Source organism: Dipodomys spectabilis, unplaced genomic scaffold, assembly GCF_019054845.1.
Source record: "Dipodomys spectabilis isolate Male_0828 unplaced genomic scaffold, ASM1905484v1 ptg000179l, whole genome shotgun sequence".
Classification (NCBI taxonomy): domain Eukaryota; kingdom Metazoa; phylum Chordata; class Mammalia; order Rodentia; family Heteromyidae; genus Dipodomys; species Dipodomys spectabilis.
In genome coordinates, this window is record NW_024870856.1 from 13,093,643 (window position 1) to 13,119,037 (window position 25,395).

The 25,395-nt window shown below is 57.0% G+C and overlaps 2 protein-coding genes across 2 annotated transcripts in view; both read right to left on the minus strand.

The window, feature by feature from the left end:
* Nucleotides 1-13,208, minus strand: part of Exoc3 (exocyst complex component 3) — a 34,698-nt gene extending 21,490 nt beyond the window's left edge. The window contains exons 1-2 of the mRNA XM_042695190.1: nt 13,158-13,208; nt 12,302-12,493 (exon numbers count right to left, since the gene is read on the minus strand). Coding sequence (XP_042551124.1) covers nt 12,302-12,481 — 180 coding nt within the window. The 5' untranslated portion in view covers nt 12,482-12,493; nt 13,158-13,208. The remainder of the gene's footprint in view (nt 1-12,301; nt 12,494-13,157) is intronic.
* A 5,986-nt stretch (nt 13,209-19,194) lies between these two features.
* Nucleotides 19,195-25,395, minus strand: part of Ahrr (aryl-hydrocarbon receptor repressor) — an 89,525-nt gene continuing 83,324 nt past the window's right edge. The window contains exons 10-12 of the mRNA XM_042695258.1: nt 21,089-21,150; nt 20,748-20,865; nt 19,195-20,107 (exon numbers count right to left, since the gene is read on the minus strand). Of these exons, the coding sequence (XP_042551192.1) occupies nt 19,198-20,107; nt 20,748-20,865; nt 21,089-21,150 (1,090 nt within the window). The 3' untranslated portion in view covers nt 19,195-19,197. The remainder of the gene's footprint in view (nt 20,108-20,747; nt 20,866-21,088; nt 21,151-25,395) is intronic.

Sequence of the window (25,395 nt, forward strand, 5' to 3'; positions counted from 1 at the left end):
GTCATCCTGCTTGACTGCTGGATGACATCGAATGCCACTGGGGACATGGGAAGAGACCGGCAGCCACACTGCCCACACTGCTGCGAGGGCTCAGGTTCCTAGTAGACCTTATTGGTAAAGAAACCCATCAGCAATTCCATCAGCTCAGGAGTGGGATTCCTGTTGCTCGACCAGCTCAGATGTGACTACAGCACGCCGGCTGCACTGTATCGCCCAGACAAACAGACACACCAGCCCTACACTTACTACCCAGACCCTCCACAGACAGACAGACACACCAGCCCTACACTTACTACCCAGACCCTCCACAGACAGACAGACACACCAGCCCTACACTTACTACCCAGACCCTCCACAGACAGACAGACACACCAGCCCTACACTTACTACCCAGACCCTCCACAGACAGACAGACACACCAGCCCTACACTTACTGCCCAGACCCTCCACAGGCAAACAGAAACACCAGCCCTACACTTACTACCCAGACCCTCCACAGACAGACACAAACACCAGCCCTACACTTACTACCCAGACCCTCCACAGACAGACAGACACACCAGCCCTACACTTACTACCCAGACCCTCCACAGACAGACACAAACACCAGCCCTACACTTACTACCCAGACCCTCCACAGACAGACACAAACACCAGCCCTACACTTACTACCCAGACCCTCCACAGACAGACACAAACACCAGCCCTACACTTACTACCCAGACCCTGCACAGACAGACACAAACACCAGCCCTACACTTACGACCCGGACCCTGCACAGACAGACACAAACACCAGCCCTACACTTACGACCCGGACCCTGCACAGACAGACACAAACACCAGCCCTACACTTACTACCCGGACCCTGCACAGACAGACACAAACACCAGCCCTACACTTACTACCCGGACCCTGCACAGACAGACACAAACACCAGCCCTACACTTACTACCCGGACCCTGCACAGACAGACACAAACACCAGCCCTACACTTACTACCCGGACCCTGCACAGACAGACACAAACACCAGCCCTACACTTACTACCCGGACCCTGCACAGACAGACACAAACACCAGCCCTACACTTACTACCCGGACCCTGCACAGACAGACACAAACACCAGCCCTACACTTACTACCCGGACCCTGCACAGACAGACACAAACACCAGCCCTACACTTACTACCCGGACCCTCCACAGACGAACAGAAACACCAGCCCTACACTTACTACCCAGACCCTCCACAGACGAACAGAAACACCAGCCCTACACTTACTACCCAGACCCTCCACAGACAGACACAAACACCAGCCCTACACTTACTACCCAGACCCTCCACAGACAGACACAAACACCAGCCCTACACTTACTACCCAGACCCTCCACAGACAGACACAAACACCAGCCCTACACTTACTACCCAGACCCTCCACAGACAGACACAACCACCAGCCCTACACTTACTACCCAGACCCTCCACAGACAGACACAACCACCAGCCCTACACTTACTACCCAGACCCTCCACAGACAGACACAACCACCAGCCCTACACTTACTACCCAGACCCTCCACAGACAGACACAACCACCAGCCCTACACTTACTACCCAGACCCTCCACAGACAGACACAACCACCAGCCCTACACTTACTACCCAGACCCTCCACAGACAGACACAACCACCAGCCCTACACTTACTACCCAGACCCTCCACAGACAGACACAACCACCAGCCCTACACTTACTACCCAGACCCTCCACAGACAGACACAACCACCAGCCCTACACTTACTACCCAGACCCTCCACAGACAGACACAACCACCAGCCCTACACTTACTACCCAGACCCTCCACAGACAGACACAACCACCAGCCCTACACTTACTACCCAGACCCTCCACAGACAGACACAACCACCAGCCCTACACTTACTACCCAGACCCTCCACAGACAGACACAACCACCAGCCCTACACTTACTACCCAGACCCTCCACAGACAGACACAACCACCAGCCCTACACTTACTACCCAGACCCTCCACAGACAGACACAACCACCAGCCCTACACTTACTACCCAGACCCTCCACAGACAGACACAACCACCAGCCCTACACTTACTACCCAGACCCTCCACAGACAGACACAACCACCAGCCCTACACTTACTACCCAGACCCTCCACAGACAGACACAACCACCAGCCCTACACTTACTGCCCAGACCCTCCACAGACAGACACAACCACCAGCCCTACACTTACTGCCCAGACCCTCCACAGACAGACACAACCACCAGCCCTACACTTACTGCCCAGACCCTCCACAGACAGACACAACCACCAGCCCTACACTTACTGCCCAGACCCTCCACAGACAGACACAACCACCAGCCCTACACTTACTGCCCAGACCCTCCACAGACAGACACAACCACCAGCCCTACACTTACTGCCCAGACCCTCCACAGACAGACACAACCACCAGCCCTACACTTACTGCCCAGACCCTCCACAGACAGACACAACCACCAGCCCTACACTTACTGCCCAGACCCTCCACAGACAGACACAAACACCAGCCCTACACTTACTGCCCAGACCCTCCACAGACAGACACAAACACCAGCCCTACACTTACTACCCAGACCCTCCACAGACAGACACAAACACCAGCCCTACACTTACTACCAGACCCTCCACAGACAGACACAAACACCAGCCCTACACATACTACCCAGACCCTCCACAGACAAACAGAAACACCAGCCCTACACTTACTACCCAGACCCTCCACAGACAGACACAACCACCAGCCCTACACTTACTGGCCAGACCCTCCACAGACAGACACAACCACCAGCCCTACACTTACTGGCCAGACCCTCCACAGACAGACACAACCACCAGCCCTACACTTACTGCCCAGACCCTCCACAGACAGACACAACCACCAGCCCTACACTTACTGCCCAGACCCTCCACAGACAGACACAAACACCAGCCCTACACTTACTGGCCAGACCCTCCACAGACAGACACAAACACCAGCCCTACACTTACTGGCCAGACCCTCCACAGACAGACACAAACACCAGCCCTACACTTACTACCCAGACCCTCCACAGACAGACACAAACACCAGCCCTACACTTACTACCCAGACCCTCCACAGACAGACACAAACACCAGCCCTACACTTACTACCCAGACCCTCCACAGACAGACACAAACACCAGCCCTACACTTACTACCCAGACCCTCCACAGACAGACACAAACACCAGCCCTACACTTACTACCCAGACCCTCCACAGACGAACAGAAACACCAGCCCTACACTTACTACCCAGACCCTCCACAGACAGACACAACCACCAGCCCTACACTTACTACCCAGACCCTCCACAGACAGACACAACCACCAGCCCTACACTTACTACCCAGACCCTCCACAGACAGACACAACCACCAGCCCTACACTTACTACCCAGACCCTCCACAGACAGACACAACCACCAGCCCTACACTTACTACCCAGACCCTCCACAGACAGACACAACCACCAGCCCTACACTTACTACCCAGACCCTCCACAGACAGACACAACCACCAGCCCTACACTTACTACCCAGACCCTCCACAGACAGACACAACCACCAGCCCTACACTTACTACCCAGACCCTCCACAGACAGACACAACCACCAGCCCTACACTTACTACCCAGACCCTCCACAGACAGACACAACCACCAGCCCTACACTTACTACCCAGACCCTCCACAGACAGACACAACCACCAGCCCTACACTTACTACCCAGACCCTCCACAGACAGACACAACCACCAGCCCTACACTTACTACCCAGACCCTCCACAGACAGACACAACCACCAGCCCTACACTTACTACCCAGACCCCCCACAGACAGACACAACCACCAGCCCTACACTTACTACCCAGACCCTCCACAGACAGACACAACCACCAGCCCTACACTTACTACCCGGACCCTCCACAGACAGACACAACCACCAGCCCTACACTTACTACCCGGACCCTGCACAGACAGACACAAACACCAGCCCTACACTTACTACCCGGACCCTCCACAGACGAACAGAAACACCAGCCCTACACTTACTACCCAGACCCTCCACAGACGAACAGAAACACCAGCCCTACACTTACTACCCAGACCCTCCACAGACAGACACAAACACCAGCCCTACACTTACTACCCAGACCCTCCACAGACAGACACAAACACCAGCCCTACACTTACTACCCAGACCCTCCACAGACAGACACAACCACCAGCCCTACACTTACTACCCAGACCCTCCACAGACAGACACAACCACCAGCCCTACACTTACTACCCAGACCCTCCACAGACAGACACAACCACCAGCCCTACACTTACTACCCAGACCCTCCACAGACAGACACAACCACCAGCCCTACACTTACTACCCAGACCCTCCACAGACAGACACAACCACCAGCCCTACACTTACTACCCAGACCCTCCACAGACAGACACAACCACCAGCCCTACACTTACTACCCAGACCCTCCACAGACAGACACAACCACCAGCCCTACACTTACTACCCAGACCCTCCACAGACAGACACAACCACCAGCCCTACACTTACTACCCAGACCCTCCACAGACAGACACAACCACCAGCCCTACACTTACTACCCAGACCCTCCACAGACAGACACAACCACCAGCCCTACACTTACTACCCAGACCCTCCACAGACAGACACAACCACCAGCCCTACACTTACTACCCAGACCCTCCACAGACAGACACAACCACCAGCCCTACACTTACTACCCAGACCCTCCACAGACAGACACAACCACCAGCCCTACACTTACTACCCAGACCCTCCACAGACAGACACAACCACCAGCCCTACACTTACTACCCAGACCCTCCACAGACAGACACAACCACCAGCCCTACACTTACTGCCCAGACCCTCCACAGACAGACACAACCACCAGCCCTACACTTACTGCCCAGACCCTCCACAGACAGACACAACCACCAGCCCTACACTTACTGCCCAGACCCTCCACAGACAGACACAACCACCAGCCCTACACTTACTGCCCAGACCCTCCACAGACAGACACAACCACCAGCCCTACACTTACTGCCCAGACCCTCCACAGACAGACACAACCACCAGCCCTACACTTACTGCCCAGACCCTCCACAGACAGACACAACCACCAGCCCTACACTTACTGCCCAGACCCTCCACAGACAGACACAAACACCAGCCCTACACTTACTGCCCAGACCCTCCACAGACAGACACAAACACCAGCCCTACACTTACTGCCCAGACCCTCCACAGACAGACACAAACACCAGCCCTACACTTACTGCCCAGACCCTCCACAGACAGACACAAACACCAGCCCTACACTTACTACCCAGACCCTCCACAGACAGACACAAACACCAGCCCTACACTTACTACCAGACCCTCCACAGACAGACACAAACACCAGCCCTACACATACTACCCAGACCCTCCACAGACAAACAGAAACACCAGCCCTACACTTACTACCCAGACCCTCCACAGACAGACACAAACACCAGCCCTACACTTACTACCCAGACCCTCCACAGACAGACACAACCACCAGCCCTACACTTACTGGCCAGACCCTCCACAGACAGACACAAACACCAGCCCTACACTTACTGCCCAGACCCTCCACAGACAGACACAAACACCAGCCCTACACTTACTGGCCAGACCCTCCACAGACAGACACAAACACCAGCCCTACACTTACTGGCCAGACCCTCCACAGACAGACACAAACACCAGCCCTACACTTACTACCCAGACCCTCCACAGACAGACACAAACACCAGCCCTACACTTACTACCCAGACCCTCCACAGACAGACACAAACACCAGCCCTACACTTACTACCCAGACCCTCCACAGACAGACACAAACACCAGCCCTACACTTACTACCCAGACCCTCCACAGACAGACACAAACACCAGCCCTACACTTACTACCCAGACCCTCCACAGACAGACACAAACACCAGCCCTACACTTAGTACCCAGACCCTCCACAGACGAACAGAAACACCAGCCCTACACTTACTACCCAGACCCTCCACAGACAGACACAACCACCAGCCCTACACTTACTACCCAGACCCTCCACAGACAGACACAACCACCAGCCCTACACTTACTACCCAGACCCTCCACAGACAGACACAACCACCAGCCCTACACTTACTACCCAGACCCTCCACAGACAGACACAACCACCAGCCCTACACTTACTACCCAGACCGTTCACAGACAGACACAACCACCAGCCCTACACTTACTACCCAGACCCTCCACAGACAGACACAACCACCAGCCCTACACTTACTACCCAGACCCTCCACAGACAGACACAACCACCAGCCCTACACTTACTACCCAGACCCTCCACAGACAGACACAACCACCAGCCCTACACTTACTACCCAGACCCTCCACAGACAGACACAACCACCAGCCCTACACTTACTACCCAGACCCTCCACAGACAGACACAACCACCAGCCCTACACTTACTACCCAGACCCTCCACAGACAGACACAACCACCAGCCCTACACTTACTACCCAGACCCTCCACAGACAGACACAACCACCAGCCCTACACTTACTACCCAGACCCTCCACAGACAGACACAACCACCAGCCCTACACTTACTACCCAGACCCTCCACAGACAGACACAACCACCAGCCCTACACTTACTACCCAGACCCTCCACAGACAGACACAACCACCAGCCCTACACTTACTACCCAGACCCTCCACAGACAGACACAACCACCAGCCCTACACTTACTACCCAGACCCTCCACAGACAGACACAACCACCAGCCCTACACTTACTACCCAGACCCTCCACAGACAGACACAACCACCAGCCCTACACTTACTACCCAGACCCTCCACAGACAGACACAACCACCAGCCCTACACTTACTACCCAGACCCTCCACAGACAGACACAACCACCAGCCCTACACTTACTGCCCAGACCCTCCACAGACAGACACAACCACCAGCCCTACACTTACTGCCCAGACCCTCCACAGACAGACACAACCACCAGCCCTACACTTACTGCCCAGACCCTCCACAGACAGACACAACCACCAGCCCTACACTTACTGCCCAGACCCTCCACAGACAGACACAACCACCAGCCCTACACTTACTGCCCAGACCCTCCACAGACAGACACAACCACCAGCCCCACACTTACTGCCCAGACCCTCCACAGACAGACACAAACACCAGCCCCACACTTACTGCCCAGACCCTCCACAGACAGACACAAACACCAGCCCTACACTTACTGCCCAGACCCTCCACAGACAGACACAAACACCAGCCCTACACTTACTGCCCAGACCCTCCACAGACAGACACAAACACCAGCCCTACACATACTACCCAGACCCTCCACAGACAGACACAAACACCAGCCCTACACTTACTGGCCAGACCCTCCACAGACAGACAGACACACCAGCCCTACACTTACTGGCCAGACCCTCCACAGACAGACAGACACACCAGCCCTACACTTACTGGCCAGACCCTCCACAGACAGACAGACACACCAGCCCTACACTTACTGGCCAGACCCTCCACAGACAGACAGACACACCAGCCCTACACTTACTGCCCAGACCCTCCACAGACAGACAGACACACCAGCCCTACACTTACTGCCCAGACCCTCCACAGACAGACAGACACACCAGCCCTACACTTACTGCCCAGACCCTCCACAGACAGACAGACACACCAGCCCTACACTTACTGCCCAGACCCTCCACAGACAGACAGACACACCAGCCCTACACTTACTGCCCAGACCCTCCACAGACAGACAGACACACCAGCCCTACACTTACTGCCCAGACCCTCCACAGACAGACAGACACACCAGCCCTACACTTACTGCCCAGACCCTCCACAGACAGACAGACACACCAGCCCTACACTTACTGCCCAGACCCTCCACAGACAGACAGACACACCAGCCCTACACTTACTGCCCAGACCCTCCACAGACAGACAGACACACCAGCCCTACACTTACTGCCCAGACCCTCCACAGACAGACAGACACAAACACCAGCCCTACACTTACTGCCCAGACCCTCCACAGACAGACACAAACACCAGCCCTACACTTACTGCCCAGACCCTCCACAGACAGACACAAACACCAGCCCTACACTTACTGCCCAGACCCTCCACAGACAGACACAAACACCAGCCCTACACTTACTGCCCAGACCCTCCACAGACAGACACAAACACCAGCCCTACACTTACTGCCCAGACCCTCCACAGACAGACACAAACACCAGCCCTACACTTACTGCCCAGACCCTCCACAGACAGACACAAACACCAGCCCTACACTTACTGCCCAGACCCTCCACAGACAGACACAAACACCAGCCCTACACTTACTGCCCAGACCCTCCACAGACAGACACAAACACCAGCCCTACACTTACTGGCCAGACCCTCCACAGACAGACACAAACACCAGCCCTACACTTACTGGCCAGACCCTCCACAGACAGACAGACACACCAGCCCTACACTTACTGGCCAGACCCTCCACAGACAGACAGACACACCAGCCCTACACTTACTGCCCAGACCCTCCACAGACAGACAGACACACCAGCCCTACACTTACTGCCCAGACCCTCCACAGACAGACAGACACACCAGCCCTACACTTACTGCCCAGACCCTCCACAGACAGACAGACACACCAGCCCTACACTTACTGCCCAGACCCTCCACAGACAGACAGACACACCAGCCCTACACTTACTGCCCAGACCCTCCACAGACGAACACAAACACCAGCCCTACACTTACTGCCCAGACCCTCCACAGACGAACACAAACACCAGCCCTACACTTACTACCCAGACCCTCCACAGACAGACACAAACACCAGCCCTACACTTACTACCCAGACCCTCCACAGACAGATACAAACACCAGCCCTACACTTACTACCCAAACCCTCCACAGACAGACACAAACACCAGCCCTACACTTACTACCCAGACCCTCCACAGACAGACACAAACACCAGCCCTACACTTACTTCCCCGACCCTCCACAGACAAACAGAAACACCAGCCCTACACTTACTTCCCCGACCCTCCACAGACAAACAGAAACACCAGCCCTACACTTACTTCCCCGACCCTCCACAGACAGACACAAACACCAGCCCTACACTTACTTCCCCGACCCTCCACAGACAGACAGACACACCAGCCCTACACTTACTACCCAGACCCTCCACAGACAAACAGACACACCAGCCCTACACTTACTACCCAGACCCTCCACAGACAAATAGACACACCAGCCCTACACTTACTACCCAGACCCTCCACAGACAAACAGACACACCAGCCCTACACTTACTACCCAGACCCTCCACAGACAAACAGAAACACCAGCCCTACACTTACTACCCAGACCCTCCACAGACAGACACAAACACCAGCCCTACACTTACTACCCAGACCCTCCACAGACAAACACAAACACCAGCCCGGTGGCACCCAGCTGCGGGGCCAGGGCACAGAGGATGGCAACGGCTAGACAGACAGGAGGCCAGGAAAACCAAGGCAGCCAGCACCAGTCCCACAAGAAGTGCTTGTCACCAGATGCCTGAGTTACATTAGAAATGTTTAGCTATGACCATAATGGCCACTCAAAATTTCTAAGTCCCTACTGATAACCACCAGCTAACACTGCAAGCTTAAAGCAGATCAATGTCAGGACAAGAAGAGTATACCAGATTTTCATAATTAGGATAAAACTGTTATCTCAAATGAGGACAGGAGAGCACTCAACTCAATGATTGCTATCTGGCCTCAACCACCTTGCTGGACATCTACATGGTCCTCACATGCCTCCCCTATACACCTGTCTATACTGTCTATACACCCATCTATACTGTCCTTATCAGACCTCCCCTATACACCTGTCTATACTGTCCTCATCAGACCTGCCCTATATACCTGTCTATACTGTCCTCATCAGACCTGCATTATACACCCGTCTATACTGACCTCATCAGACCTGCATTATACACCCGTCTATACTGTCCTCATCAGACCTCCCCTATACACCCGTCTATACTGTCCTCATCAGACCTCCCCTATACACCTGTCTGTCTATACTGTCCTCATCAGACCTCCCCTATACACCGTCTGTCTATACTGTCCTCATCAGACCTCCCCTATACACCTGTCTGTCTATACTGTCCTCATCAGACCTCCCCTATACACCTGTCTGTCTATACTGTCCTCATCAGACCTCCCCTATACACCGTCTGTCTATACTGTCCTCATCAGACCTCCCCTATACACCTGTCTGTCTATACTGTCCTCATCAGACCTCCCCTATACACCTGTCTATACTGACCTCATCAGACTTCCCCTGGACATCTGTCTATACTGACCTCATAAGACCTCCCCTATACACCTGTCTATACTGTCCTTATCAGACCTCCCCTATATACCTGTCTATACTGTCCTCATCAGACCTGCCCTATACACCTGTCTATACTGTCCTCATCAGACCTGCATTATACACCTGTCTATACTGTCCTCATCAGACCTCCCCTATACACCCGTCTATACTGTCCTCATCAGACCTCCCCTGGACACCTGTCTATACTGTCCTCATCAGACCTGCCCTGGACACCTGTCTATACTGTCCTCATCAGACCTGCATTATACACCTGTCTATACTGTCCTCATCAGACCTCCCCTATACACCCGTCTATACTGTCCTCATCAGACCTCCCCTGGACACCTGTCTATACTGTCCTCATCAGACCTGCCCTGGACACCTGTCTATACTGTCCTCATCAGACCTGCCCTGGACACCTATCTATACTGTCCTCATCAGACCTCCCCTGTACACCTGTCTATACTGTCCTCATCAGACCTCCCCTGTACACCTGTCTATACTGTCCTCATCGGACCTCCCCTATACACCTGTCTATACTGTCCTCATCAGACTTGCCCTGTACACCTGTCTATATTGTCCTCATCAGACCTGCATTATACACCTGTCTATACTGTCCTCATCAGACCTGCCCTATACACCTGTCTGTCTATACTGTCCTCATCAGACCTGCCCTATACACCTGTCTGTCTATACTGTCCTCATCAGACCTCCCCTATACACCTGTCTGTCTATACTGTCCTCATCAGACCTGCCCTATACACCTGTCTGTCTATACTGTCCTCATCAGACCTGCCCTGGGCATCCGTCTATACTGTCCTTATCAGACCTCCTGCACACTCATCTATAGGTTCTCATCAGACCTTGCCTGGGACCCTTACACAGTTCCCAGATGGTAAGAACTTATTGTATTGCCAGTGTAAGTATAAGCTTTCCTCAAAGGTCATCTCCCAAATCCCTAAAAATATGCCCTTCTATGCCAACCACTGAAGGTCAAGGTCTGCACCTCTTTGTATCATTTTGGAGCTTACATTAAGGAAGAATGACACTCTTCTGTGTCTTACTCCTGTATACTTTCCTGTGGGGTAGGGATTGAACCCAGGTTGCATTCATATGAGGGAAGTGTTCTACCACTGAGCCTCATCTCCAGTCCATTCCCTTCTCTCACTTTTTAAATGGAGCCTTGCTATGCCCAGGCTGGCCTCCAATTCCTGGGCTCAAGTGATCCTCTTGAGTGGAGGCACATCTTCACCATGCCCGGCTTGTTCACAGCTCTTTGTAAACATGTCCAGCTGTCTTCCACAGCCTGGCACATGGTCTGCATATTTTGAAGCGACTTAGAGAAAGTACTCTGGCAATGCTCTGCAGAAGAGGTTTAAATATATAAGCAGTTGCCATTCTGCATGTATGGTCTAAAAAGTCACATGGAGTCCTACCCATTATTAAGGTGGTTGTTCTGGTGGTGTTTCTCATGTTTGTGCAGTCCTTTGTGTAAATCTACTGCTTAGTAGACACATCACTGTATACTGTTGGGAAGAACTGCTAAATAAAATCCATCTCTGTCTCCTCCCACAGCATCGCAAAATCTAATTTGGGAAATCACGACGATATCAAGTAGGAAACAGAAACTTAAGACAAATGGCTTTGTCCTGCCTAGGAGTAAGGCAGGTGACAAGACCTCTTCGCCTTACCTTCAGCCGGGCCTCCACAGAGGCCTTCTTCCGGGCCTCCCTTCTGCGGTACTGCTCCACTTTGTCCAGCTGGTCTGGGCGCGGGAGCATCCCGGCGACCCTCTGGACTGCTGTAGCAACAGCCTCCCGGTCTGTCTCCTTCATGGCCAAACACGTAGGTAGAGTATCTGCATGCGTCATACCACAGGCATGCTAGGTGAGGGGGAAGATGCATTAGGAAGGTGGAAGTGCTGACACCAAACCTACCTTCTAAAAGCAAATGGGGCCCAAAGAGCATGTCTACATTGAATCCAGTACACCCGAGAGAAGGCTGAGCCCTAGGAACTCTGTCACAAACACCACTTTGGAACTCAAGTATAGAAACAGGCATCCACCAGCAAGACAGGAGCGCATGGGGGTCTACACATGGCCCCTCTATCGCCACGGTCTCCCCCGCATGAGGCCGACGGCCCTACGCTCTGGGCACAGCAGACCTCTGCGGCAGAGCTGGGTGGGCCCGAGGTGCGAGAGCTCACTCGCACACTCCGTCCTCCAGCAAGCCAGCAGGAGCCACTTGCTGCTCCTCGGCCCGCTCCCGTTCACCAGCCCGGGCCCCGGTGAGAGGTGTGAGGCCCGGGCCGGGGGCGGCGCGCGCCGGCCCCAGAGCCCGCCCCACGCCCCCTCCAGGCCTCGGAGCCGCCTCGTCCTCCCCGCGCCTTCGGAGGGAGCCTTTTCCTTTCCACACCACCCGCCCGAGTCCAAGATCCCCGTGGCAGCCGCGCCCCGCCGCCCGCGCCGGACCACCCCGCCGGCGGGAGCCGCCCTCCGGCCGCGCCGCGCCCGGGCCGCGGGAGCCCGACCCTCGGACCCCAGTCACCTCTCGGTCGGCCTCCGCAGCCGCCACCTCCGGAGGCCCGGCCGGAACCGGACGCGGTCGGACACTTCCGCTTCCGGCAGCGGGCCGGAAGGGTGGGGCCGGGTGGCCCTGGGCGGGTGCTCGCTCGGCCCGCCCGGCTCGGGAAGGTCAGGGAGACGTCGGGAAGATTGAGCGGCCGCGCTCGGGCACTGGGTCGCTGGCCACGCGGGCTTCGGGGCCACCGGAAGCCTGGTGCTGGGCTGGGGCCCTCGGACCAGGCCCTGGACCCCGGGCCGCTCCTCTCCTTTCTGCTTCCCTGCGTCCCGTAGGCCCCGCCCGTGCCCTGGTCTCCCCCTGGCCCCGCCCCTGCTAGGCCCCGCCCCGTCCCCTGGTCTCCCCCTGGCCCCGCCCCTGCTAGGCCCCGCCCCGTCCCCTGGTCTCCCCCTGGCCCCGCCCCTACTAGGCCCCGCCCCGTCCCCTGGTCTCCTCCCTGGCCCCGCCCCTGCTAGGCCACGCCCCGTCCCCTGGTCTCCCCCTGGCCCCGTCCCTGCTAGGCCCCGTCCCCTGGTCTCCCCCTGGCCCCGTCCCTGCTAGGCCCCGCCCCATCCCTGCTAGGCCCCGCCCCGTCCCTGCCCCTGGGCCCCGCCCCCTCGGCCGCCCCTCCGCAGTGCTCGACCGGGCCTGGCGGTCCGCGTGTCCCCGGCTCCCCGCGCTTCGTGCTTTGTGTTCAGGGTCGCACCCGTGGCTTGCAGCTATCACGTGTTTGCGTCTGCCGACGTCCCCTCACCCGGGAACCCCAAATCCTACTCCCACACGGCCGGGCGGCCGGGTCGGCTGAGGAAGGGGCGCGCGGGGCGGCCGCCGCCGCGGCCTGGCTAGGCCGGTCCTCCACAGCAGGTCAGCCTCCGGGCAGCTTCCAGTCGGACTGCGTGGGGCTCGGCCGCGGCTGGGAGTGAGCGGGCCGCGCGGGCGCCGGGGCCCCGCCCCTCCCGGGCTCACCGGGCGGGCCGGTGGGCGGGGCCGGACGAGCCCCAGGGTGCAGGGGGTCCTGTGGGCGGCCCCAGGGTGCAGGGCGTCCTGTGGGCGGCCCCAGGGTGCAGGGCGTCCTGTGGGCGGCCCCAGGGTGCAGGGCGGCCCCAGGGTGCAGGGCGTCCTGTGGGCGGGCCCCAGGGGTGCAGGGGGTCCTGTGGGCGGGGCGCTAGTCCGCGGCCTGCAGGTCAGTCGCGCCCCAGCCGTGGACAGGTCTAAACGGGGCGTGCCCCTGAGCCCGAAGGACGGGCGCTGAGGCCCGCATTCCTTACAACCATGGAAGAACAGTCCTTGGCACAAAAGGAGAAGCAAAACGACACAAGTTTATTGAAGAAAGTGAGCGGAGCCCCTGACAGGCGGGCCCCGGGGAGACGGGTGCGGTAACAGGGTGTCCCTAGGACAGAGCCCGGACACGCGCATGGCCCCTGACAGCTGCCCGACGGACAGCACCCAGGCCCTGAGTTCAAGCTTCGGCAACAACACACACAGCAAAAACGCTGTTGGACAGCCAGGGTCCTTATCGGTCCCCAGCCTCAACCAGGCTCCACCCAGCCTCCACAGCTCTCCTGGCGCTGGAGCCCTCTCACGGCTCCCACTTCTGGGTCTAGTCAGCCCGCTGCTCACATGCACAGCTTTCAAGGGCAGTGCCAATGTGAGGCCCGGGGCATGGACCGAGCCAGGCCACAGCCAGACAGCTCACAACCATGGCGAGGCGACTCCTCGGGCCTGCAGAACCTCTGAGCCAGGCCTTCACCTGCCCTCAGAGGCACAAATGGGTCACACACAATTCCAGTCGTAGCCAGGCCCAAAGCTAGGAAGGGAAAGACAACGGAGCAATAATCAAAGTCTGTGCTGCACTGTAGCCAACCGTGTAGAGAGGAAGCAAAGGCCCCTCGGCCAAGCCTTGGGTTTTCTATGCCCTGCTCTGAGCCAGCCTGTGGGAGCGTCTGCCTGCTGTCCTATGCAGACCTGGCATTCGCCAGGTGCACTAGTGTGCACCCAGAAAAACAGAACTGCTGCAGGATGACCAGGTACAGAACCTGGGTTTCTCACTTCAGTTGGAGTGACCTTCCCTCTTCTGCATGGAGACTAGTCCTCAGGTTCAGCAGTCAGCAGAGCAAACCCAGAAGGGTTTTATGCCCTCCCCCAAAAGAAGTAAACTCGGGATTGCACTGAGGGCACGGATGCAGCTAGGATCTGGGCTGGTTCTGGGAGCAGAAAGGTTGTGCTTAGCCCTGGCATGGACATTGTTAACTGTGCACATTACAGATGTCCACCAAGGAAACAGAATGGTCACAGTTCCCAGACAAGGATTCCAGGGAGGTAGAAGAGGAGAGGAGAGATCATATGTAATGAAAACTGAATAAGTAGAAATATGCCCAAGCTATCAATAATCAGAACAAAAATATGGACTAAAAATAATGTTTATAAAAAAACATGGAAAACATAAGGAAACAGACAGTTGGAGCAGTGTGCATTCCCTCCCTGCAGCGCTGGGGTGGAGATCCGACCAGGGAGGCCCGGGAAAGCGCCCGGGAGACACCATCAGACAGCTGCATTTGTCAAGAGCTGAAAGAGCAAAGCATCAGCCATAAAGACTTTAGATTGCTATGCTACAGTTTTAAACTTTTGTATGATCAAAAGAAAAATATCCTTAAGTGAAAAATCAGAAACAACACCTTGGAATATTTTCAACTGATCTCAGACTGCTACGTAGAATACCACACCAATCCCTAAGGGGAGACAAGCAGTGTAAGGAACTGGCTCTGGGTGAGGCGCGGAGCCTGGGTCCCGGCCCTCCCCACACCAGCTCCGCACAGCCCCCGCCGGTCTTGGTCCCCAGCACGTCCTGCTGCCTTGTCCTGAGTCACGCTGCCCACTCCTCCCTTCCTTTCCCTTCATCTCTAACCCTTTCTCGTCCCCTGCTTTCAAAACCCTACCACCCGTGGCCCTGGCTGCCCACTCCAGCTCTTTATTGTCGAGTGCCCTTCCCTTCCTGTGGCCGCGCCATGCTTGCTCTGGGTTCTGTCCCTGCCCTGTGCTGTACTCAGCACACACCAGTAAAGGAATGGATAAATGTGTGGAGTACTGTAAAACAAATACTGTTTTGTCCCCTCAGAAGTCCTAACCAGGCGTGGGAGCAGCTCCCTGGGAAGGAAAGGGTGGTGGGACAGAAAGTCCTTTGTGCACGGGCAGATACTGGGCCCATGGAGGACATTCTGCCCACAGAACAGGGTAGGTACTGAGGTGGATGTGTAGCTGGGGGGCTCAGCCCAGGCAAGGGTCAGCGCCGTGGCCAGCAGTGGGAGCTAGCCCGATTCCCGGGGAGTGGGGCCCCGCTTACAGCTATCCGTGACTGAGGCGTGCCTGACAGCATCCAATCTGCAAAGACTGAAAGGAAGGCCAGCCCCCAGTCTCAGGTCTCACCTGGGGCCTGGCAGTCAGCCACCCCTCCTGCACGCCCGTCTCCAAACCTGTGACAGTATGCAGAGCGCTGGGCTCCCTCCCAGCTCTGTCTGGGGTGTTCTGAGGGCACTGGAGTCAGGAGCCCAGCAGCCGGCAGCACCACCAAGGGGCCGCATTCCTTCTGGACCGCTGCCCGACTCAGTGGTGAAGCTTTAGCTTGGCACCTCTGAGGAGGTAGGGCAACTGCATTTGGAAAATCAAGTACAGGAAAGACGTGAAACTCTGAGAAATGCACCGCGTGCATTCGTTTAAAAGTTCACCAGGACAGCCTAGCTACTGGAAACTTCCTTCTTCCAGTAGAAACTGAAAAATATATAAAGTATTGTCTGTGTCAACTCCTCTCAGCCCATCCCACGTGATAGCACTCTACCATTTTTCATTTTCCAAAGGGTTCATACCACAAGCAAGTACAGTTAGTGCTGACAACAAGACCCTGAGAAGTGACCACAGCACACACTTCAAGTCCCACTGCCGCTTTGTACAGCATCCTCAGAGGGCGCCTGCCGCTTTGTACACACACTCTCAGAGGGTGTATGTCATTGAGCAACAAAACGGAAAAATTGGGAAGATTTTTGCTGCCTTTAGTGCAGGACCACTGCCGGCGTGCACGTCCACGCAAGCCGCGCTGCCGGCGTGCATGTCCACGCAAGCCTGCAGGTGTGGAATTAAGGGTTTGCAGAGCATTTTCTGATGGGCAACCAACACCCCTGCTGCCACACACGATCTGCCCTGGAATGTACATCATCCCGGGAGAGTTCCGACAACAGTTCACAAACATGCAACGTCTCTGAATTCCATCATGGCAGCTCCAGGCTTCATCCCTGGACCCTTTGTCTGGACACTGGGGGCGCGTCACACAAGCCCTGCACTGCCTGCTCTGTGTCTCCGCCCTGTTGGCCTCTGCGGCCTGTGCGGGAGGAGCAGGCGTCGCTCTGTGAAGGCAGAGGCTGAGGCTGATTGAGGATAAACACCAATCTCTTCCTGAGAGGGGTGTGAGGATGGTTAGGGTATTCTTCTGTCACATGCTTGAGCTCCAGCAGGGCCTCCTGCTCAGAAGCTGGTCTCTTAGAACAGAAAGGAAGGAGAAAGTCTCCACCCCTTGAGAAAGTCTCAAGGTTAAATGTGCAAATATGAGATCTGGGGATCTATGCTCAGCCAGAGCAACGGGCAAAGGGGGTGTGGGGAGAAGCAGGGGGCTGGGTGCAGGGCGCTGGGCTTCCCTCCTAATTCAGACTTCAGGGAAGGGAGACGGCAGTGGAGGTGGAGATCCGAGGAGGCCTCATGTCTGTGTCAGTGGCACCCAGCACCACCCTTTGGAGGCCTTTGTGGGCCAAGAGGGATGGAGAGGCCACAGGGGCCGTGAGTGGTTGCTTAGGACCCTGGGCTTGGTGGATAATCTTTCTCAGCCCCATCTCGCTGAAGGCCAGTCCCCCCGAGAGGCAGCAGCAGGGCAGGCAGACCAGGTCCTGCCGACCACACCCACCAGACTGAGATGTGTGAGGCACGGTGTGTCTTCCAACAGCTTTCATGCTGAGCCAGACCTACACCCAGCACCTTGAAGCTGTGAGTCATGAAGAGAAAGTCCTGCTGGAGGTCGTGTGCAGCAGGAGCCAAGGGTCCTGTCTAACAGGCTTCTGCCACATCCAAGGTGCCCGGGGAGGTCACGCAGACTCCCACCCGAGGAAGGCCAGCTGCCCAAGCGGGTGGCTGGAGGTCCCCCAGCCTCGAGCACGTCGTGGATGCTCCCGCTGCGTGGTGGGCACTGAGGTGGCGGAGAGGTTGGTCTGAGCTGCGCCCTGTGACACACCACGTACCCACGCCATCAGCTGTTATTTTGTGGGTACACTGCACCCCCTTAATAGACAGTCCTTACAGTTCTCTAAACCCTACTGTATGCCTGTCTCTCTCTGCCTCTTCCTGAGCTGGTAGCAGGAGGCCTTTCCTGAAAGTCCTGTGGGCAGCACCTAGCCCCCAGGGAGCACTGCCTCTTCCTTCCCTGACACTGTGCTCTCCAGAGTATGTGCTCAGGAAGCCCACAGCTATCCTCACAGGTCCACAGAGAACATTGGACAGACAAGCCTCCCCGCCCCGCCCCAGGGGCAGCTCCAGCTCTGGTCTGGGCATGAACACCTGCTACAGGTGGGAGGAGCTGGAAAGCAGGTACCTGCAGGTTGCCACAGAATGTTCCAGATTCTGCCAGTGAATGGGCTCACTGCCTCTCTCCTTGGAGAGCTCTGTCTCTGCACCGTGTGCGCCTATGCGGTGCTCAACAATGCCACACAGGAACCGGGAGGCAGCGACTCTGGGGCAGGGCACCGTGGCTGTGAGGGCCGGAGGGCTGGCCCTCCTGGAACACAGCTGGCTACTGCCTCAAAGAGAAATGCCGTCCTATTTGGACAGACTTGGGCTTGCATGTAAGAACCCCTGAATCCCACATGCTGCACGGAGCCAGCTGCATGCATGTGAGGCGGACGGTGCTTGCTGTCCCCTGTCTCAGGGGCTGAGGCGGGGAGACCTGGAGACGGCGTGGTTTCCTGGAGAGAGGCAGCTGAGGTGGGAGAGGCCCTCAGAGAGGCCAGTGTCCCAGAGGCACTTTGGGGAACACCTCGGGTACAGTCCCCCGTCCGAGAGACGGCCATGAGAGTGAGTCTAAGGGCTCACACTTGACCCCAGGGCCAGCTCCAGGCACTCTGCAGCCGCAGCCCAGAGGAGGGCTCTGGCCCTCTCTGCGGCCCGGCATGCAGAGGTGGTGGTGGCAGGCACGGGGTGCAGGGTAGGGCGGGGCCAGTTCCCTGCAGGGTCCAGCTGGGGTCCTCCTGTGGGGATGCCCAGGGGGCTGGGTGCAGGCCTGGGGCAGGCCGTCTGGCTCTGTTTTCAGATGTCTCCTGGCCCCACTGGCTCCCAGCCGCCCCCTGCTGGGAGGGCAGCCCCCCGCCGCGCCCTGCCACCCAGCGTCACCTTCCGTCTTGATTGGCACCTCCAGCAACAGAGGAGTCATTGGCAGGCCGGGCAGGCCGGTGCCCTCCATGGAGAAGCCTCCAGCCATGAAGCACTGTACCCCAGATCGGGGAAGTCGCGTCCCAAGGCAGCGCTGGGGGACATGACGGGTGGGCGGGTACACCTGGGCCTGGGGGCCATCCCTCAGGGGCCTGTTCATCTGGCTCCCGTAGGCACTGAGGGGGCTGCTCAGTGAATTGCTGAAGGTAGTAGTCAGGCCAGCGGCACTGGACATGCCTTGGCTGCCCGGGCCAGACATGCAGGAGCTGTGGAGCACAGCATGCGTGGCCTGCAGGCCCTTCTTCCCCCGCTCTGGCCTCGGCCGGCTGCCGTCCTCCCGGACAGGCTCTTCCGTCACCCAGCTCGGATGCCTGTTGGGCACAGCTGTCTCTGAGTGACAACTGTATCCGTGCCTCTCCCTCTGTCTTGTCACTTTTGCAGACGCACGTGGCACCCTCTCCTGACCTTCTTCCTCATTCCTGCCAAGAAGATGGCCATCAGACAGTGGCAGGGGCCTAGCCTCACCCTGGGGACCTCAGCAGATATGGCCTGAACTCCAGGGGAAGCTCCAAGGCAGGCCACTCCAGCCACCTGCTGGCCTGAGAGTACAGACCAGGCCCTCTTTTGCCACTCACCTTCCCGCCCCCAGTGCTTGGGTAAGAAGCCGTACACGCATTCTTTCCTACAGCAGGAAAGTCTCCACAGGGCTAACGTGAGCAGGGGGTAAGCTGGAGGGCCAGGCCTGTGTCTGGCCTCGAGACAGGCATCTGTGTGCTGGGAGTCAGTGGCCACAGCGAGACCCTCTCTGCCCGGTCTGGCTATCAAGACCCTGGCAGGACAAGAGGAGGAGTCGCTGGGCGAGAAAGGCAAGGGGAGTGTCTGGGAGCAGGAGGGCTTCCACGCCACACCATCTGTCCTAAGAGCATCACATTCGATGCTGCCCAAGCCGGGGCCATGTCTGTACACAGAATAGACAATAAAGTAGCCCAGCTGTTCCCTCGGAGAGTCCAGGCTGTGTCCAGACCGTCCAGACCTTTCTTCTCCACACATCCACCCTTTACATTAGCGTCTGAGGTGACTTGACAAGGGACGGAGGCCTGGAAGCCCGGTACCACTTACCCTGCTCCCCGCTTGGGGCTCAGGAGGAAGTCGGAGTTGCCTCTGAAGCACAGGCATGGGACCCTGCCCAGAACCTGTGCTCTGAACTCAGTCATGTTGTTTTCTTCGTTGCTCCTTCCTGTGAGGGTTTAGACAGAGGAGAGCTGTCACCGTGGGGCTGAGAGACAACTTCTTTCTTGTGGGAAGAATGTCCAATTTCTGAGATCAGTTCTGGACCACAGTAGCTGGCCACCATCCGGTGGCAGAGCCTGGAATGTGTGGGGTTCCTCGGGCAGGGCTCTCCCGGGACAAAGACCTTTTGCCCGTTAAGAAAAGATGAGACAGAGAAGTAATAGAGGTACCTGCGAGGAAGCCGGGTTTCCCGTGACGTTCTGATTCACACAGATTTGTGATAGCCTTTGATCTATGAGGAACAGATGGAAGTCAGTGTAGAATGGCAATGACAGATGCTTTTCAAGTCTGGGGTAAGTTTTGGCAAGTAGGCAAAAGCACGCGTGGGCTTTCTTCAAGAGGACCCAGAAACAACGAAGGCTCTCACACAGTCTTCACCAGGAAAGCCACAGTGACCGGCGTGCACCAAGATGGTTCCCAGTGGACACCTGCCTGCGGAGTGAGCGGACAGCTGCTCCCGCTCAGCTCAGAGCACCTAGAGGGTGCGGCCCTGGCCCCCACATGACATTCTATTTTTGTTGCTGTTGGTCATGGGGCCTGAACTTGGCCTGGGCGCTGTCCCTTGAGCTCTTCAGCTCAAAGCCAGCACTCTAGTGATAGAACCACAGCGCCACTTCTGGCTTTTTCTGCTTATGTGGTGCTGAGGAATCAAACCCAGGGCCTCATGCATTCAGGGCAGGCGCTCTACCACGGAGCCACCTTCCCAGCCTCCCACGTGGCATTCTGCTCCCTTCTATCTTCTTCTTTTTTTTTTTTTTTTTGAGCTCTGTACCTGACACTTTTGCTCCTTGGTTAGTGCTCCACCAACTGAGCTGCACCCCAGCCTCCCTTCTGCCCGGACAATCTGTGTGCACAATGAACAACCCGTGTCTGATTGCCGTGCTTGCAAGCCTCCGTGGGAGAGGTGTGACCATAGCCCAGTAGGCCTCCATCTGGGCCCTGGGAGGGGTGAGACTGCAAGATTGAGCTGCGTTTCTCATCGTGAACCCCAGGGGGCAGGAGAGGGCGCTCTCCAGGACCCCTCGGCTCCGTGTCAGGTCTGCGGGAGCTTTGGGGAAGGATAAAGCTAAATCAAACTGGGCACCAGTGGATCACATCTGTGCTCTTAACTGCTCAGAAGGCTGAGACCCAGCAAATCATAGCTCAGAGCCAGGTGCTCGAGACTCCATCCTGAAAAAAACAGCAGAGTAGGGCTTGATGTGTGGCCTATGTAGGAGAGTGTCAGCCCTGAGTTCAAATCCCAGCACCACAAAAAGGAATCAAAGTGACAGCAGCTTAAAAGCATAGAAAACTCTGGATGAAGGCAGAGCAGTTCTAAGTGAGTTGAGTTTGACCCGGAGCCCTGCCTGGGGGGTCCACCCCAGTGCTAGCTGTGGCACCGACCACATCTCATCTTTGTCCTTTGCCCTGTGGAGCTGTTTTTCCTCATATCTTAAGAAACAAGGGTGCATCAAATTCATTGAACACTTTCCAGAAGTCTGTTCCTAGCAACATGCTGGTATCGGGGACCGAGTGTTTGGCCCAGAAGCTGCTGTCTCTGCTCGGTATCTGTGAAGCTGTCACAGGATTATGGTTGCAGACCTGTTACACAGAGGGAGAGCAGTGAACACAGGAAACCTAAGTACAGGACAGACCCTTGGACCACCACTAGAGAGGTCAGAGGGGAGTCTCAGAGTCTTTGGCAGGTTGAAGACACACCTGCAGAGGAGAGCAGTAGCAGCACACTGCCTTGAATTTGGGAGATGAGAAGATCCATAGAAAAAGTACAGCCAGGTGTGTGGAGCACAGGTGTGTGACGAGGCACAGGTGTGTGTGTGGAGGAGGCACAGGTGTGTGTGGAGGCACAGGTGTGTGTGTGGAGGCACAGGTGTGTGTGTAGGCACAGGTGTGTGTGTGGAGGCACAGGTGTGTGTGTGGAGGAGGCACAGGTGTGTGTGGAGGCACAGGTGTGTGTGTGGAGGCACAGGTGTGTGTGTAGGCACAGGTGTGTGTGTGGAGGCACAGGTGTGTGTGGAGGCACAGGTGTGTGTGGAGGCACAGGTGTGTGTGGAGGAGGCACAGGTGTGTGTGTGGAGGAGGCACAGGTGTGTGTGTGGAGGAGGCACAGGTGTGTGTGTAGGCACAGGTGTGTGTGGAGGCACAGGTGTGTGTGGAGGCACAGGTGTGTGTGACGAGGCACAGGTGTGTGTGTGGAGGAGGCACAGGTGTGTGTGTGGAGGCACAGGTGTGTGTGTGGAGGCACAGGTGTGTGTGTGGAGGCACAGGTGTGTGTGGAGGCACAGGTGTGTGTGTGGAGGAGGCACAGGTGTGTGTGTGGAGGCACAGGTGTGTGTGGAGGCACAGGTGTGTGTGGAGGCACAGGTGTGTGTGTGTGGAGGAGGCACAGGTGTGTGTGTGGAGGCACAGGTGTGTGTGGAGGCACAGGTGTGTGTGGAGGCACAGGTATGTGTGTGGAGGCACAGGTGTGTGTGACGAGGCACAGGTGTGTGTGTGGAGGAGGCACAGGTGTGTGTGGAGGCACAGGTGTGTGTGTGGAGGCACAGGTGTGTGTGTGGAGGCACAGGTGTGTGTGTGGAGGCACAGGTGTGTGTGTAGGCACAGGTGTGTGTGACGAGGCACAGGTGTGTGTGGAGGCACAGGTGTGTGTGTGGAGGAGGCACAGGTGTGTGTGGAGGCACAGGTGTGTGTGTGGAGGCACAGGTGTGTGTGTGGAGGCACACGTGTGTGTGTGGAGGCACAGGTGTGTGTGGAGGCACAGGTGTGTGTGGAGGAGGCACAGGTGTGTGTGACGAGGCACAGGTGTGTGTGGAGGAGGCACAGGTGTGTGTGTGGAGGCACAGGTGTGTGTGTGGAGGCACAGGTGTGTGTGTAGGCACAGGTGTGTGTGGAGGAGGCACAGGTGTGTGTGTGTAGGCACAGGTGTGTGTGTGGAGGAGGCACAGGTGTGTGTGGAGGAGGCACAGGTGTGTGTGTGGAGGCACAGGTGTGTGTGGAGGCACAGGTGTGTGTGTGTAGGCACAGGTGTGTGTGTGTAGGCACAGGTGTGTGTGTGGAGGCACAGGTGTGTGTGTGGAGGCACAGGTGTGTGTGTGGAGGCACAGGTGTGTGTGTAGGCACAGGTGTGTGTGACGAGGCACAGGTGTGTGTGGAGGCACAGGTGTGTGTGTGGAGGAGGCACAGGTGTGTGTGGAGGCACAGGTGTGTGTGTGTAGGCACAGGTGTGTGTGTGGAGGCACAGGTGTGTGTGTGGAGGCACAGGTGTGTGTGGAGGCACAGGTGTGTGTGGAGGAGGCACAGGTGTGTGTGACGAGGCACAGGTGTGTGTGGAGGAGGCACAGGTGTGTGTGTGGAGGCACAGGTGTGTGTGGAGGCACAGGTGTGTGTGGAGGAGGCACAGGTGTGTGTGTGTAGGCACAGGTGTGTGTGTGGAGGCACAGGTGTGTGTGTAGGCACAGGTGTGTGTGGAGGAGGCACAGGTGTGTGTGTGTAGGCACAGGTGTGTGTGTGGAGGAGGCACAGGTGTGTGTGGAGGAGGCACAGGTGTGTGTGTGGAGGCACAGGTGTGTGTGGAGGCACAGGTGTGTGTGTGTAGGCACAGGTGTGTGTGTGGAGGCACAGGTGTGTGTGGAGGCACAGGTGTGTGTGTGGAGGCACAGGTGTGTGTGTGGAGGCACAGGTGTGTGTGTGGAGGCACAGGTGTGTGTGGAGGCACAGGTGTGTGTGTGGAGGCACAGGTGTGTGTGTGTAGGCACAGGTGTGTGTGAGGAGGCACAGGTGTGTGTGGAGGCACAGGTGTGTGTGTGGAGGCACAGGTGTGTGTGTGTAGGCACAGGTGTGTGTGAGGAGGCACAGGTGTGTGTGGAGGCACAGGTGTGTGTGTGGAGGAGGCACAGGTGTGTGTGGAGGCACAGGTGTGTGTGGAGGCACAGGTGTGTGTGTGTGGAGGCACAGGTGTGTGTGGAGGCACAGGTGTGTGTGTGGAGGCACAGGTGTGTGTGGAGGCACAGGTGTGTGTGGAGGCACAGGTGTGTGTGTGGAGGCACAGGTGTGTGTGGAGGCACAGGTGTGTGTGGAGGCACAGGTGTGTGTGTGTGGAGGCACAGGTGTGTGTGGAGGCACAGGTGTGTGTGAGGAGGCACAGGTGTGTGTGGAGGCACAGGTGTGTGTGGAGGCACAGGTGTGTGTGGAGGCACAGGTGTGTGTGTGGAGGAGGCACAGGTGTGTGTGGAGGCACAGGTGTGTGTGAGGAGGCACAGGTGTGTGTGGAGGCACAGGTGTGTGTGTGGAGGCACAGGTGTGTGTGGAGGCACAGGTGTGTGTGGAGGCACAGGTGTGTGTGTGGAGGCACAGGTGTGTGTGAGGAGGCACAGGTGTGTGTGTGGAGGCACAGGTGTGTGTGTGGAGGAGGCACAGGTGTGTGTGGAGGCACAGGTGTGTGTGGAGGCACAGGTGTGTGTGTGGAGGCACAGGTGTGTGT